Genomic DNA, 17,488 nt, shown 5'->3' on the forward strand with positions numbered 1-17,488 from the left:
GACAAGAACAGTATACAAAGGCAGAGCGAGTATTGTGGGGTGTTAATTGTAACTACAGAAGGAAGAAACTGGAATTCTGGAGCGGGTACTGGAGCTGTATTGCATGATGCGAGGATGACTCAGCCCGTGCTCAGATCGTCTCCAGGTCTTACCACACTTATTTACAATGAAGTTCAATTGCTATTTTAAGTCTGTGCATTTAGTGGAGAAGAAGGTGAGAAACAAGCAGAGGGAGAAGAATAAAAGCAAAAGGAGGGAGGGGAGATCTTAAAATGCAGCAACAACAACAAAAATACCTGGACCATCCCGCCTGCTCCCCACGCTGCTCTCTCCGTGGAGGAGCTTGTAATCCTATGTTTGCTACATCAAGGGGATTCTTCTGTGAGCACAAATTAATAATTTATTCGTAGGCTTGAGTCGGTTAGCCCGCATTGATTTACTTAGGCTGCATTTCTTCTCTTTCATAAGCCTTTGCCTGTCCCGGTCGCTCGGATAGCGACTGGCTGCAGCGCTCAGGCGTGGGCGGAAGCAGCAAACGTGCCTTTATGCACAAGGACGTGCGGTGTGTGACTCGGGTGGATGTGCCAGCCCGACCTCCGCCCGGGGCTCGCTCCGGTACCCGCTGCTTCCCGCTCCGCGGCGATGCAGCCCCGCCGGGGGCCGCTCCTCCCTCCCCCCGGCCGGCTGCGCCCTCCGCGCTGCGGCTCGGCGGCTCCGGGCGCCGCGGGCTGAGCTCCCTGCATCCGTCGGCTCTCCGGGCTGCGTGACAGATGCTTCTCACGCAGCGCTGCCCTGCCTGAATTGGCCGGGTCTCCGGTGGGTGTGCACGGCCCCCCCGCCCCCGCCAGCCCCGCCGAGCCCTCCCTAGCTCAGCCCCCGGCAATGTGCAGCGCTCTCTTCTCGCCTTCCTGGAAGGGCTCAACTAGACTTTCAGCTCCTCCAGACTTTCTCTGCTTTTGCCATCCAGAGGTACCCTCCCTCTGGTCCAGCTCCTCCTGTGCCTGCCTCTCTGTTTCCGCGCTATCCCGTTAAAAGGCTGCTGCTCCTGCTCCGCCGAACCAGTGCGTTGGCTGGCTTCACCTGGGATGAAGGCTGGAGGTTACCGGCGAGGGAAAGGAGAACTCTAGGCAGCTTTCCATTTGCAAAGTGAGCAGTAATTGCAAGAAGACAGCTTCCCCAGTTGGAATCAATAGTCTGCTTTCTTGCTGCTAAGGGCACTTTGGAGCAGCAGTAGGTCACTGAAGTAACTCCAGCACACTGCTGACTGCGGAGTTGTAAAGAACTACGGGCAAGTGGCTGCAGTAGTGCTGGAAAACGCTTTGCTGTTACCAGGGACACAATAGTTTTCAAGTCATTAGAGCTTCGCTTCTGGTCCTCTCCTTCCATTACACAGAGAAGGGTCATTCTTTGGAGGGATGAGGATGGAGCTGTGATTTCTTCCAGTGTTGTTCTAGTGGAGGGGGTAGGGGTGGGGAAAGAGGCTTTAGAAGCAAAACACCACTGCTGCTGAATTCAGCTTTACCTGAATTTCCCCAAATCTTTCCAGGCACAGAGAGGCACAATGCCAGAGAATTTGAATCTTCTGCGGGCTTTTGGGGGGCTTTTCTTTATCTTCTGGACAGCTTTTAACACAGCCTTAGTGGATGTGGTTGAATCGGAGCAGCAGATCCCCTTGTCTGTGTAAGTGCTTTCATTATTGCTCTCAGGACCATGTTGAAGGATGAGAACTTGACTGCTCAAGTTCTTATCTTTTTGTATTGTGGTTGTTTGACTGTTCAAGGCACCTTTGCTCCTCTGGTAGCTGTGTTTAAAGTGGTGGTCTCTAATGTGCTCAGCACTACTTTAATTTTATTGTAGGAGCATGTGTTGGTGGAGTATGTGGCCACAGTCTTAAGTGTTTGTATTTACCAAAGTTGATGCTGTCATGTTAACTCTTTTTCATGTGAGAATTCATCGTTCAGAACTGTTCTGTTATTTTACCTGCTTCACTCCTTTCAGTGGATATGTATTCTCTTGTGCCAAAGCATGTTTATGCACAAGTTGATTCTTTAAATTTAAACAGTGCAGGTTGGGTTGTTTGGTATCAGAGGCCTTACCTTGCTTAGCACAGCATCTAGTTTGTGCCTGTACTCGAACAGCTTTGCTAATCTTTTGCTGTGCTTAGGTTCCTTAGTGAGCTCTTTAATGCAAAATTGCTAGGCTCCTTCTCAGTGCAGCCGAAGCTGTTACAGTCTGTGTTGCTTGCTATGACATGTGTATTACATTTCTTCCTGTCTCTCATTTTTTTTCTTCGCAGTGTAAAGCTCTGGGCCTCAGCATTTGGTGGGGAGATCAAATCTATTGCAGCCAAGTACTCAGGTTCCCAGCTCCTCCAGAAGGTAAGGATCTCTTCAGTTGTAATAAGGAAGGTTTTATCAGAGAAAATGGAGGCAGACTTAATTTTTTAAATGAATAGGAAAGCAGTGCTGTATGTGCTTTCGTCCAAGATCTATTTTTGTAGTACATACTAGTCCCTGATGACTCTTTGCATTGCACTGCACTATCTAAAGAGTCCTTGATTAAACTGGTATTTTTCTTTTTGGATTACTTTTTGTTATCATTAGAAAGTAAACTCTAACACTTTTTATTTCTTGAAGTCTAGGCTTCAGCCTAGATTGCGGGTATTTAATCTGGTTGCCGCATTGTCATTATGATGTTTCTGTGTAGAAACAGCTGCTTCTTATGAAAAATATTAACTTCATTCAGGAAGCAGAATTAGTGCATATTGTATTATTTTCACTCTGTGCTCTATGTAAGCAATTCCCTGTATCAGGAGAAGGCGGCTGCACTGTTGTTTGTCATCTCTGCAGTTTTTACAATCCCATTATTCCCCCAATCATCTCAACCCAGTGCTGGGATGTATTACATCATTACAGATAAGAGGAACGAATGTGGTTATCTTCTTGCTCAGCTGCACAGCTGGGTAATAAGCTAGTGAAGTATTGCAAAAACTTGAGAAATTGGTATAAGTCTACATAATTGGGGCAGAGGGTATTGAGAAAGCGGATTTGAGTATTAGGTATATATCAAGGACTGTGTCTACTCTGATTTAAATATGCAACCTATAGTAAAGCTCACTATTGTAGACAATTTATTTTTATAGCATTTGCTGGAAAAAATATAATGAGAGACTAAGAGGAATATGTTAAAGATTTTAAGATTATGGCTTTGCGGCATTTAATGTGATTCTCAAAATGCAGTATGGAAATGGAAAAACACTCAGACATTCACTGACTACAGAGACACTCATTCAACCCATATGTTAAATTTCTGTGGGTTTTTTTGATGTGATTTTTAGTTTTGAGTAACATGTTAATTTTTTTTTTTTTGTCTGATTATGAAGGAAATTGTCTTTACTTTGTGGCACTTATTCTGAAAGGCTTGTATATGTGTGAAATGGTGTAATGGACAGTACATGTAGCAGTTGAAATAAAAAGCTTTTGCTATCCATGTAAAATGAAAGCAACTGACTTAATGATTACTAAAGGCATATGAGTTCCTTAGCAGTATCTGCCTTTCCAGTGTTGTATACCCAGGACTGCAAAACATGAAGTTCACTAACCTAAAACACAGAGGTATTAAGAACAAAAATATTTGAGGTCTCTTAATACCTTTCAAGACCATTAAATGGCTTTACTTCAAAATAGTGGGCAAACTTTTATTTTAATCTGAAAATCTGGACATTCAGTATTTATTATACTTCTAGCTCAGGTTTTTTAAAGTGTATGTAGTCTTATATCATCATTTTTTTTGGTATGAAGTGTTTAGAAGTATAAAACAGATGGACCTTTCAGTTTTGATTAGTATCTAATTAGGTATTTTAAAAATTATTTAATATTTTTGTTGGGCCATAACAAACAGGTACCTTTAACTTTGGAACTGTTCCATGCACAGCCATTTTTTGCATGGATTTTAAAATGGCTTTAAAAATTAAATCTACCAAATACAGGTAGTCCAACATTTACTAGAAAAAGACAGAATATACTGTGTTTTGCCATCGCCATCCACAAAGAATCAGTATGAGATCTTTAGTCATTCTTCTGTTCCCTACAGTAGATACTGCTGTCATCCCTTCTGTAATGTGGTTTTTTCCCTCCGAAGTAGCAAGATTTCTTCCTATTGGTTATTATAATTGGAAGCTATTCATTTCACCTTTTCATCAGCATCCTTTCTATTTCACTGACAAATCTGTGCTCCTGTTTTTGAAGGTGGACAGTGTATGTTAATTCCAAGCTATTTTGGTTTTGTTTATTGCTTTTTTAAAAATGATATTTCATTATAAAATGAAAGAGAAAAGACAAAACACAGATTTGACAGGTATTTAGAGCATTGTTATTCCTCTGTCACGTTCTCTTTTTTTTTTTTTTTTTTTCTTTTTCCCTCTCGGGTACCGTAGTTTTAGGAAACCTCTGGTGCTTTTTATTAAAAATTCCAAGTGTCTCTGTCCTTTTAAGCTTGCTATTTCTTGCTGTTGACTGTAGCAAATGAGCCTGGATGACAGATGGCTTTAACATTTATCTTTTTGTATTGTTATGAAGCATATTTCTTCTGTAAGCTTCTGTGAATAAAAACATGCCAAACTTCAGGAATTGCAAGTATTTTCAACATGTAAAGTCAGTGGCAGAATTTGTAACAATAATTAAGGCAGGGTTAGCACAATAGGGTCTAAATGCAAACGCCTTTCCCTCCCTCCCTGCTAGCCAGGCACCAAGAATCCGTTTGGTATTTACTCTGGGTGATCCGAGAGAATGTCTTTTTAAAGTCAAGATTCCACTTTTAGAAGCAGTGTGACTTCTATATGTTACTGAAGGAATCTGCATTTTCTGATTATGAATTCAGCATCGTTAAACAAATGAAGATATAAAATGTGCGTATAATTATGTATCTGGGCAGTATAGATTTCTCAATTACCAGCTGCTTTGTAGTGCCATTTAGTTTAATAAAGACTTGCTAAATGAAAAATTGATGTAAAGGTTACTTGATTCATTTTGTTAGCATATATAGTGAGCGCTACTTTCAAACGAACGCATTTGAAATCGAGCCATGATTGACACTCGACTGCCCAAGTGTTTCACACATTAAGAGTCATTTGACCTGTACTGAAATTTCATTGAGCAAATGAAGTTCTGCAAGATACTCAGTAAAGCAAAATTTTGCCAGGTTATAACTATGAATATTGATTTAGTTATTACAATTCTTAAGTCATTGCTGTACTGTGAACATCAAATGAGTAACCAGCATCGCTGTCCTCCTGAGTTTCAAAAAGATGCGTAAGAATATCTTGGACGCTTCTTGAAACTTTTTTTTTTTTTTTTTTTTTAAACATTGCTTACCTTACCTGAACTGAATGTTTTATTATTTTATTGCATTATGATAATCTTATCCAAGTATGTTGTTAATGTCTCCTAAGAGTATATGGGATATGACTTTTTCCCCAAATTGACTTTAGATGAAATACAGACACTGTAAATAGATTGAAAAATAACACTAATAGTTTAGTAAATAATTTCAGAAATTATTATGAGCATATAAGCAAAATTAGCACTTCAAAATTTAGCAGTTCAATGTTCTACTACTTGCTTTCAGAGTGAAGGAAGATGATTCAGTGTTCAAAAAACCATAAGAAGCAAACAGGACAATTTTATTCCTAAGTTATCTGATTTGTGGAGGTGTTACAGTTGTCATATAGATTTGGCAGCGTACAAGAAGCTGCTTGGTGCCATAGAGACATACATACTCTTCACCTAGTGAGCAAATATTGCTGAGGCCTAAGAATTGATTCAAATTTTAATTGTCTCTTAGGTGCTTTTTTTTTTTTTTTTCCTTAGATGTTGAAAAGACATCTGTCTTACTTGAATCTTGACACTTTAAACATTTTTTTTTTTTTTTTTAAAGACTCTGTTTATGTTTAGTTGGTACTGTGGTAATTGCAAGAGCGTAGCCTGCTGACAAAGCCAGACTTTAAGTATAAGATGCAAAGCAAGGGTTAGGTGCCAGGAAAATATTCTTCACCTGCTACAACTGGAATTTTGGAGGAACAGACTTTGGGGAATGCTACTGTTCATATTATAGTGTCCATGATAATAGTATGTTTTCAGTTCCATGCTGTTGCAAAATAGTAGTAGTAGTAAAATGGAAGCAAAAAATGCATGTAATGTGCCTTCTGTTAATGTTAAAAATAATTGCTATTACACTGCACTGTTACTAATAACTACTGTTTTTAGTAAAACTTCTTCTAATATCAGGGTAGTATCCTATGCTTTCTGAAATTCCTTTTGGAGAGACTACTTCTGTGGGTTTGTCTCCCCCCGCCCCCCCCCCCCCCCATATATATATATATATTTATTCAGAGCTCTGATAATTCTTGATTTGGTCCTGAATAGCTGATACTATTTTATTGCTAATGTAGGAACAGTTTCCAATTGAAAAGAAACTTTTTATTTATCGGTTCTGCCATAAAGGCTTCTTAGTGAAGACAAGCTTGTTTAAGGCTGTCTCAGATTTTCTTATGTAAGTCGTCTAACGACGTCGTCGCTGTTATGTAAGCACTGGCTGCCTTGGTTTCAAGCAGTCTGTAGTCTGCATCTGCCTACTCCTTTCAACAGATTCTTCATTGTGTTAGCAGTCCTCAAATCATTGTGTTTCCTCAAAGCAGGCTTTTTCAGTTGGTATAACATCCCTATTTTTCAAGGTTCAGAATTGCATTTTGTCTTACCAACTAGATTTGGTGCTGTATCTTAGTTTCCTACAACTGTGGAAATGTCAGAGCAAAACTAATGTAACAGGGTTATTTAGATCAATTAGCATTCAGCTGGTATATCTGATTCATGCAGTACATCTATCTTTAGTTTTAAATGGTATAATAGTGACTTAAATTCTTTGCGAAGTTTAGTCCAATCATCTTGACATTAATTGCTTTTCTTTTATTCAGCCTTATGTTGGTTTTGGTCTTTGTAGGCTGCTGCTTCTTTGCTTGAGACACTGCAACTACTGCTTTGAAGGAAGGGTCAGTAAGACTGAAATGTGCAGTTTAAGGTATAGATGTGGATTCGCTTCTTAGAATCACAGAATCATAGAATGGTTAGGGTTGGAAGGGACCTTCAAAGGTCATCTAGTCCAACCCCCCTGCAAGGAGCAGGGACATCCCCGATTAGATCAGGTTGCTCAGAGCCCCATCCAGCCTGGCCCCGAACGCCTCCAGAGATGGGGCCCCCACCACCTCTCTGGGCAACCTGTTCCAGTGTTCTATAACTCGCATCGTAAAAAATTTTTTCCTAATCTCCAATCCAAATCTACCCCCTTCCATTCCAAAACCACCACCCCTCGCCCTATCGCAACAGGCCCCACCAAACAGCCTTTCCCCATCCCTCCTGTAGGCTTGGATATCAGTTTAAACTTTTGCCAGCTGAGCAATTATAAAACGGCAAGAATAATGCTGGTTTTTTTTTCTATCAAAAATGGGAGAAAAATTTTCAAAAAACTGTAGACTTATGACTATGATTTAAAAAAAAAAAAAAAAAACAAAAAAAACCAAAAAAAAACCACCACAAACAAACAACCCCAAACCTATACCACCGCCCCCTGCTAAAACCCCAAATCCAACACCCCAGTGAAAAACACAGACAACCAACAAAAAAACCCCCACTCCAAAACCCAAACTCAACAAACTACCAGCCAGGCAAATAGAGCTTATCAAAAGCTCTATTCAGAGTTAATTCATTATAATTCAAACTCCTGAAGTCTATATTATGTAAAATCTGTCTCCTAGCACTGAATTAAAATCAAGCATTAGAAAATAAAAGAAATATGCATCTGAGAATCTTAAAATCACTCTAATTCTGATGATTAATGCAAATGATGTTTTGGAACTTGTAGAGTTTGAACCTCTATCCCCTTTAATTCTTACAGGTCTTTGGGCTACGTAAATTACAAGGTTATTCTCCGTGACAAACTAGTTATGGAGTATTTCAGTATGTTTGATGAAGTATTTAATGTTGTTCTCTGCAGACATAAAAGTAAATTCTTTTGGATATATATATTTTAATTTTTGTTCAAGCAAAAAAATAATCATACACATTCGTATGCTACTAATGCATTGTGTGGAAAAACATATTGATCTGTAGAGAAAAATATCACAGTGCTATCAAACTTCCAATAGTGTGGTCTCTTTTTCTTGACAACAAGGAATAATTTTTCCTTCTTTCTTGTAAAGAAGTTCTGCCTTCTCTGAAGGTATTGGAAAATTTCCTTTGCCTTCAGTGAAGTTGGAAGTGCATCTTGAATGATCTAGGATCTTACTCTCATCTCCTGTTTGAATGTTATGCTAGGAGTAATAATTTCTTGGTGTTGGTAATGTTACTAAATCAGCCTGAATATCAATCACTGTGTGTTGTTATTTTTTTTTAAATATAAGGAAAGCCCTGTTTTAAGCCACAGTGAGCTCATGCTCTTCTGCCATCAGTACTTTGTATTTTGCAGTATTTTCTTTGTCTTTCTGGGTTTTGCAAGCACAGCATGATCCTCTTGTATTGTTGAAAGTATATATGTTCTATTGTTAAGATGTAATAAAAATGAGATGGTTTCTGTAATTTTGATACATGCATTACACTTTCAATAATGTATTTTAATATGGAAATTATTGAGTGGACAATTCAACTGGAAAACATCAGATCTTGAAAGGAAATGAATGCTAATTCCCTTGCTTAATGCATTTATGGTTGTTTGTTTTCACATCCTGTATTGGAAAATGCTTATATTTCAAGGTTAAAAGAGCCAGTCTCCATGCAAATTATCTTGACAGTGAAGGTACGTAGAGCCACGAATAGATGCTGCGCTGTAGTGATGATTCACTTTTGAGCAACTGCTAATCAATACTCTACACTTTCAAATGTCATTATTGTTCTGTAGGGTACAACTTTTTGTTGCTGATAATAAGTGGTTTCAGACTATACAAGACAGATTATATATTGATAGGCTAGGGTGTGTTTTAGGTTACTGTAGAAGCTTCAATGAAAGGTCTTCATGAAATAGTTTGATTAATATGTTGTTGTCATGAAGTTCCACTTTCTTTTTTTTTTATGTATAATGTTTTTGCAAAATTGCATGGATGTTTTTGTGAGCCTATTTAGCATCTGCCCAATTCATTTGTAAAGCTTAAGTACCAAAAAGGTGCTTTTGGATTTGTTTTGGTTTGGTTTTGTTGGGGTTTTTTGGTGGTGTGTTGTTTTTGGTTTTTGTTGTGCTTTTTTTTTTTTTTTTAATTCTAGTTTGAGAGAAAGAGAAGTTGGGAAGGGTCTTGGAAGCCTTTCCAGAGGTGATGAATTCCAGGAACAGGTACTTCCTGAAAATAACCTGCCCTCAGATCTCCTAGAACTTTGCAGATGGAGTTATCCATCTTATAGCTGATTACTACTCTGTTTCTGAGGATGGTATTACAAGATGTGAGGAGATTGTGATCAGTCAAGACAGACAGACTTGTTCACATAAGATGTACAGATGTTACAACGAGCGTATTGAATTTAATCTGTGAATAAAATAGTAGACAGTAGAATACAGAGCACAGGAATGAAGCTGCTGAAGAGTTGGCTTCATGCAGCCTTTAGCAGGGTCTTAGAAGTAGCTAGAGCATCTGGGATTGCTTACGAGTTAGACTAGAGTTAGCAGTAGATACAAGTCAAGTTTAGAAGAAAATAATTTGTTTAGCTGGGCATAGGTAAAAACAGGCCATTTCATCAATGCTGCTCTTTGACAATGAAGGGAGAGACAGATTTGAATTTATAGTGAAATTAGTGTTAGGTGCATAACTGTATGTTTGAAACTATCTGGATTCAAATCCTGGACAAGCCTGTTGGTGAGGAGTGTGTGTTTTAAATGTATCTTCAAAATAGGAATGCCTGAGCAACACCCACTGCCAGGCAATTTTCAGGAAGGAGATTGCAGTTGAGGAGGCGAAGATGATTGCTGTAGTGGAAGACAAAAATACTTAATATGCTTTATATAGGAATATGATTTTAATTTAATGCACGAGGTTCAAATTTATTTCCTAGAAGATCCCTAACACAGGACATATGCATTTTTTCCAGAAGACTCTTTCAAAGCCCTCTGAGAAAGCAAATGACCTTAGCAAGAGTTTTGGAGACAGAGATGGGCAGAAGTGTTGCTTCTGCTCTTAGACTAGTTTATGTAAGTAGACATTTGTAATCTTATATAGATGCCCTCAGAGATGCTGAACTCTTGCACTAGCTTCCTATTATACTTGAGGTTTCCTGTTTGCTGGGAGCACAAATGAGTTTTCTCTTGTGTTGCTTTCCACACTGATTGCTTTTGCACTTATTGCAAAAGTTATTTTCTCTCCTCTATTGATCCTTTTTTTTCCCCCCCTTGTTAACTCCACCCATCATAGGTGTGGCAAAACACTGATTTACAGAAGTAGTCAGCAGAGGAGGTCACAAGTTCCAGGTGTTCTTGCTGGTGCTTGTATCTGTGGCTATTGTGAATATACTGAGGGGTTAAGGAATGTTTTAGCCTTAAAGATGCATCTGATCTGACACACTTAACCTGCTCTGACTTTCGGCCATATTTTCTCGTAAAATGGCTGATGCGGCTATATTTAGTCTCTGTGGAGAGCTGAGAATTGGCTGGGAGCCTCATGTATGATAAAGTGTATCTCAAATCCATATTTATGAGACTAGAAATGTTTTAAACTGTAGAAACCCTTAAAAGTAACATTCTCAAGTCATAGGGACAGAGGGGGACAACCAGTCCTGAACTCCAGAAGAACCTTCAGATGTCTGATGCAGACAGGTATGCTGTGTGAAAGAGACAGTAACCTTCAAATAAGCGGGAAAACTGGAAGGAGGAAAAAAAAAGAAAACTAAAAAGAAAGTATATTTCCCTTGAACTGAGGAAGAACATGTGAAGAAACATAAATAGGCAGGGGTGAGGGAAGAGAGGAAGAATTAGGTCTATTTCAGTAGGTGGTGATTTAGTGTAATGGGCCAAGCTGTGCCTGAGCAAAACTAGTGAAAACTTGAAAGGAAATATGGCAACAGTCTTCACATGCAGAAAACCAGGAAGAAGAAAGAAGAAAAATGCATTCTCTATATCCCTTGTCCATGAACAAGAACTGGTCTTTAAACACAAGAATTAGTTTTCTGTACTATCAAAAACATATTTTTTTTTTTTTAACTGAGAAAAAAACACTAGAAAGGTGTGAAACTCTTGCAGGATGGCTTTTCAGAACAGGTTACCTGTCATTATGTAGATCTCATTGAACTGCTAAGAAGATGAGCTACATAATCCTTTCTTTTGGAATATTTTTTAAATTTTGGACCATAAGCAATGAAAGTAATTATTTCTTCTTTTGATATCTATATCTATGCACTGTGAAGCTTTGTGCCTTTATCTCCTTAAGATACAGCTGGGGAGTCTTTCAACTTTTAGAGCAGAAACGGATCATAAAATACAGTCGTTATTGCTGTACAGATTGGCCAGGTTGACTGAACGCTTGCATATTTTTTTTCCCCTTCCCCTTTAGAAGCATACATTCAAAAGGTCTTATTGACATGTATGGCTTTTTACTATAGAATAATAAATATATTAAATAGAACAGACTAAACTTGTGAGCAGTTCTTCATCTATTTGACTTGAAGTCCAGCAACCACATGGTAAGATTTCAGCACAGTTAGCTTTTCAAGATATCCCATTATGTTGTTGTGTTAGGTGTAACTACAAAGTATGTAGGTAATAGAGCTTCACTAGGGCTTGTAAGACAATGTGGTGTACCAATGAGAGAGAAGGAAATGGTTGATTAGATGTGAACGGGTTTATTCCTTACGTACCTGACACGTTCTAGTGCTTTGCTATCAGCAATTGTCAATATTTAGTAAAGTGTGTTAACTTTTCTTACTCTTACGAAGAGTTTTTTCTAAGCACTACTTATGCTGAATTTTTGCTTTTTTAGGTAGAGCTTGTTGAGTTCATTTGGTAGAGTGATCAAGGCATATAGGTTCTGGCAATGAACACCTTAATGAGAAAGGTGTTTGACAGGTGGTTGTTTCCAGCCATCTGTTCTGTCTATCAAGATTCTTGAAAGGACCATAAAGAGTTAAACCAATAAATTTCATTAAGGTAACCAAAACCATATCTAAAATATTAGAAGGCATTCTCTTTGTTAGAGCACTTACTCCTGTTCCTGTGTTTTGCTTTCGCCTTCCTTAATTTGACATGTTGTTTTGTTGTTGTCATTGTCTCTCTCTCCCTGTTCTCTTTCTGAACCACCTTATTTATCTTATATTTGCATCTTTCTGTTTTACAGTGAGCAGATGCTCTAGAGAGAAATGGTGTCTTCTGAGACTGCTGCCAAATATTTTGCATATAAATCAGTTTGCAGTACAGGAGGAACTTAAAGCTATTACTATTTATCCTTCAAAAGCACCCAAGGAAGTAAAAGATGTAAGAAAGCTTTCTTGGGTCCATTAACAAAACAAATCATATGATGATATAATCTAGTTTATAAAATTGGAAATACAAAGTGAGAAGTATGTGTGCATTATTCATTCAGTGTATCAGGGCTTAATATGTGAAACCTGTTGATTGTTTCATTAGGTAGCTTGCTTATACGTATGACTGATGGTAGTTTCCTTATTGAAGCTTTGGTCTTAGTTTTTAGGCAAGAGTGGAAATTACTTTTGAGCTTCTAATAGCCTCATTAAATGTTTTCCTTTGCTGTACTCAAAAGGTGGAGTTGTTAACTCTATCCTAGCCAGAATCAGGACAAAAGGCTTCCTTGAAGTTTGTGCAGTTGGCAGGTTATACATTATGTTAACACTGTTCCTCTGTAATGTGCAAGTTGAGTAGATCTCTGCTTAATGTTCTTCTGAATACAGTGATACTGAATTTAAAAATTCTAATTGTACTGAGACTCTTGTGTTTGGCACTAAAGACTCAGTAAAACTGGTTCTGGAAGATCCCCTAATCTTCCCTCTTTGTACAACAATCTTCCTCTCTTCCACTATGGAACTCTGTGGGAACTCAACTTCCCGCTCAAAGCGAAATCAATGCTAAAATGAGAGCAGATTTCTTGGGGCTTTGTTGAGTCTGATCTTGAGAACCTTCAAGGACAGAGATACTACAACCTCTTTTGTTCCAATGCTTGACTCTACTCAGGGTGAAAAGTTACTTAAGCTGGAATCTCCAGTTTCAATTCATGACTACTGTCTATCACTTCTACTGTGCACCACCATAAATAGCCCTGGTTCATCTTCTCCATAAACTTCTTGTAGGTGTTGAAAAGAATGATACTTTGTTATGGCAGACCTCTCTTAGGCCCCAGGCATATTATAACATATTTTCATTGCTTCATCAAGTTGCAACACTTTATTTTCTGACCCTTTCTTTTAAAATAATTTTCACTAACTTTACAGGCTCTTAAATGGAACTTTCTGCTGTTTACTATTCAAGTGGACTTTTTTTTTTTTTCCACAGAAGAGACTATTCTTGCAATAGGAGTATGTAACTGTTCTCGTAATTACTAAGTCTTAAGAGTAATTTCCACTAAGTTGATTGCAGAAATTGGAGAAGGGTTTGTTGTTTTTTTTGTGTGTGTGGTTTTTTTTGGTTGTTTGTTTGTTTGTTTTTTTGTTTTGTTTTGTTTTGTTTTGTTTTAAATTTGTCGTGATAACACAAGAAGTTCCCTTGTAATCTAGGGCTTAAACCAAACCCCTTAACTCCAAGTTGCTTCACTAGCCATTTTCTTTTATTGTCTTTATCAGCTACAGTATCTTAAGTGAACTTAGTGTTGTACAGAAATAATTTGTCAGCTGGTAGTTTTTATGTCTTATCTATTTTTACTTTAAATTATTCTACAGTAGCTGTCAAGGAGCTTCTTTATTCTTTTATACACAAAAAAGGATATGATTTGCTTTCCTAAAAAGCAAGAGTCAAAATTATACATAGTATCTCTAATCTGTTAGATAAAAGCACTGTGAAAATGCTATTTGGAAGACATTCTGAAAACTTTGGTCAGGGCCACAGCATATCGTGTTCCTGTTGTTCCTCTAGGTAATATTTTAATGTCTGGCTATTCAATATACTCCCAAGATTTTGTGTCAAGCTAAGTTGCTAGTTTTCAAGACACAAAAAAAGGGATCTGCATACTACGGGTATTAAAATTTGATGTGTTTGGAACACATCATTGGTCACAAAATTAGATAATTATCTTCTAAAGTGACAAAGCTTCAAAGATGAAAAGCAGGAATATTCAAACTTCAGCTTTACCTTGAAGCTAAATGACTATCATTTTATGACAGCTGTGCAAAATGTATGACTGTCAAGCTGTTTGTACATGATGCTATCGTATTACATTAATAGAAATTTTCACTGATAATGAAAACTGGTAGGAGGCTAAGAGTAAAGCTTTATGTTATGACTTGCAGCCATTGACTATCTGCATCCAACAGATTTATTACCCCCTACGCACATCAAGTCTTTTACAATATCTTCTGCCATTTCTTCAACAAAGTACAAGAAAGGTTATATTATAGATGGCATGGTACGAAAAAAAACGTGAGTACTCACTTCATGCTTCAGACTTCCACCTATCATTACCAACTACAACACAATTTCACAATAGAAGTAGAGATGAGTTCTGGCTTCACCCTGGAACTTTCCATGAAAAACATTGAAGGGAGAGGAGGAAGAAGAATATGAAAGAAAACAGAAGGATTTCTGTTGGCCAACTCAGATTTTCATTTTCCTACTGAAATCAAAGCATCAGGCTGAGATTCAGATATATCTGACTTCTTATCCTAGGTCTGTGATAGCTTTCTTGATGGTCTGCTTAGGCCACATAATCTTGGTGGCCAAAATTCAATAAAGCCCTTAAGCATGATATTAACTTGAATTGTAATGTCACACACACAAATCCAGCACTTGTGGTAATGGTAGGATTTCATGCAGGGTGCCAGAAGCCTCAAATTGAAAATTAAAATCACAAGCAGGATTTCGCCCCCCCGACACCCGCCAGAGGAATCTTTGCCTAACTTTTCTTTGTAAAATGGGCCTAGAAATACTATCTCTTTCCTTAGATTTCTAAACTTTAATTTTTTTTAATTTTTTTTTTTTTATTAGGAGAAGCTTTGTAGAGAGTTTAACATATGGAGAGAATCAGGTGATGAAGAACAGTACTAGCATAAACATATGGAAGTAAAGCAAAGTACATAGATCAGCTCTGAGAGTTACAAAGCATTAGTTTTAACACACTTTTAAAATAAAACTTCTTTCACTACTGAAAACATGAATAGTTTCCTGTAACAATCTTGAAAAACTACAGAATTGTTAGAACCTCTCTTATTTCTGCTGTTGATATTCGCTATCTGTAGTTTGTAATAAACCTCCATATGGTATTATGCTGGCAAGTAAAATTGAACCTTTCTTGTCAGAGAATTAATTATTCCTATGCTTTGAATGGGAAGTGGTATGCTATGCTGATATTAGACAGTAATTTTCAATTTAAAAACTTTTTCTTCTTTCCCTTATACTTTTTTTTCTACCCTGATGGTACTTTTGTGTTAGCCATTTTCCCCATAACTACGGTTCTGCACTATTTTGTTTTGGTCTAGATCCTTCAGACTGACCTTTTCTGATTTTCTTCCAAGTGAGATCCAACCGATAAGACTCGTTACAGAGTCAAATTCACAAATGTCAAATGCAGTTCAATTGGGAATCAAACCATTTTCTTTATCCTTTTATGGGTAGCTGATTATTTCTGTCTGTATTGCAATCACTGTGGAAATTTCTTCTATGTTAACTTTTTCATTCTATCTTTCTCTGTGCTCCCACTTGTTTATAGCCATTGCTTTTTTCCTCTGGGAATTTTTACCATTAATGTATTTTTTTTTTTTCTATGTCTTTAAGAGATGTAATTGTAATGCTGCTGTGAGGATCTGGTCAGCTAGAGAAAAATATTCTGAAATAAAATGAGTAATGGCTTAATAACACTTTAATACATAAGAATCGGAGAAGGTTTTGCAAATATAAGTGCTGTTCTTAAAAATATCTTTCCATTAAGTTATGATGTTTGAACCTTTAAAAGGAAGAATAAATACATCAGGATCTACTGGTGCACCTTGCATGCTGTGAATGTTATTGGAAAGAGAAGGTGGTTATTTCCCCAGGAACAGCCAATATGCTTAGTTGTACCTTGGATGGCATGTTCAGGAAGGTGGGAGTGGGGGGGAGAGACAGGATTCTCTCTAAAATGAAATAGAAATCTTCTGTCATAGCAAGGGAGGCAAGTTCACAGCGTCTTTCTGATAATACAAATTGCAGGGAGGAGTCAGTTATCAGGAAGCTACTGCAGTCTGGTTTAAAAAGAGCTAAAGGTGAGAACAGGGACATGTAAAAGTAGTAAGATAGAGGGATGGAATGCATTGGGAGCAAATAAGCAGAATGAGGAAGGTGGTTTTTTTCCCCTGTAGTTTAATACAATTGGAGAATGCATTTGCATGAAGTTCAGTCAATATTTCTGTTTTGGTGATTATTTTTGACAAATCTATTAAATGAATAATTTTCATATTAAAAATATGTAAGCCAGAGTTAGAAGGTCAAGTTTGTTATTTTTTAAATGTGTAAGTACCATGTGATTTCAAAACTTTTGCCAAGAACTAAAAGTAAGAGGGACTTATATGCTAAGGAATGTAGGGTCTTATGTGCTAAGAAATGTAAATTTCAATTCAGGAAAGGCATCTGAAATTAAACTAAGTAATGATATAATTCTGACTTTTGTATTTGGCTTCCTAGATGATTAAAATTTGAATGGTTTATTCTTAAAATTTGACATTTGCTCTGCTGAAATCTTTTATTCTGTACAGCCTCAGTGTAATAGGAATAGAGTTCAACTACACTTGTAGTTTGGCACTAATCCTGCCAGCCCACCTTAAACAAGGTATTAATGTAAATACATGTTTATTCAGTAGAACTTCCTCAGCATTACAGGATGTCTGGGGAAATATTTCTGGAAAAGGATGGTACAAAATGACATTATACATATGGGACCTATACTTATGTATTGGAATAATTCAGATGTTAGTTTATAGAGTTATTCATGTATAGCCATATTTATCTGATTGCATGCTGTTTATTTATCTTGGTTTATAAATATATATGAGTCGCATAACTGAAAACTCTAATTATTCTGAACATAATTTGTCAGACAAAACCAACTGCTAACTCAGCTCTTCTCAAGAATCTTCAGTAAAACGCACAACCTAAAAAATAGTGTCTTGAAAAGTACAAAATTCCACTTCTTCACACAAATCCTCTGTGTCTATTTGATATCTTCCTCTCAAGAGTCTCCTAAAAACCTGTGCCTTTCTAGTGTGACTAGAAGGACAACAAATCCAGGCAGACTATACCATGACTTGCATTGCTTGAATGTCACTCACTTATA

At 37.4% G+C, this 17,488-nt stretch overlaps 1 protein-coding gene across 1 annotated transcript in view; it reads left to right on the top strand.

Annotated features, from left to right (window-relative positions):
* The first annotated feature begins 1,106 nt into the window (after positions 1-1,106).
* The window catches only part of CACNA2D3 (calcium voltage-gated channel auxiliary subunit alpha2delta 3), a 432,124-nt gene continuing 415,742 nt past the window's right edge, over positions 1,107-17,488 (top strand). The window contains exons 1-3 of the mRNA XM_086755496.1: positions 1,107-1,146; positions 1,547-1,680; positions 2,297-2,378. Of these exons, the coding sequence (XP_086611622.1) occupies positions 1,562-1,680; positions 2,297-2,378 (201 nt within the window). The 5' untranslated portion in view covers positions 1,107-1,146; positions 1,547-1,561. The remainder of the gene's footprint in view (positions 1,147-1,546; positions 1,681-2,296; positions 2,379-17,488) is intronic.

This window comes from Chlamydotis macqueenii, chromosome 10 (assembly GCF_036417535.1).
Source record: "Chlamydotis macqueenii isolate bChlMac1 chromosome 10, bChlMac1.mat, whole genome shotgun sequence".
NCBI classification, from domain to species: Eukaryota; Metazoa; Chordata; class Aves; order Otidiformes; family Otididae; genus Chlamydotis; species Chlamydotis macqueenii.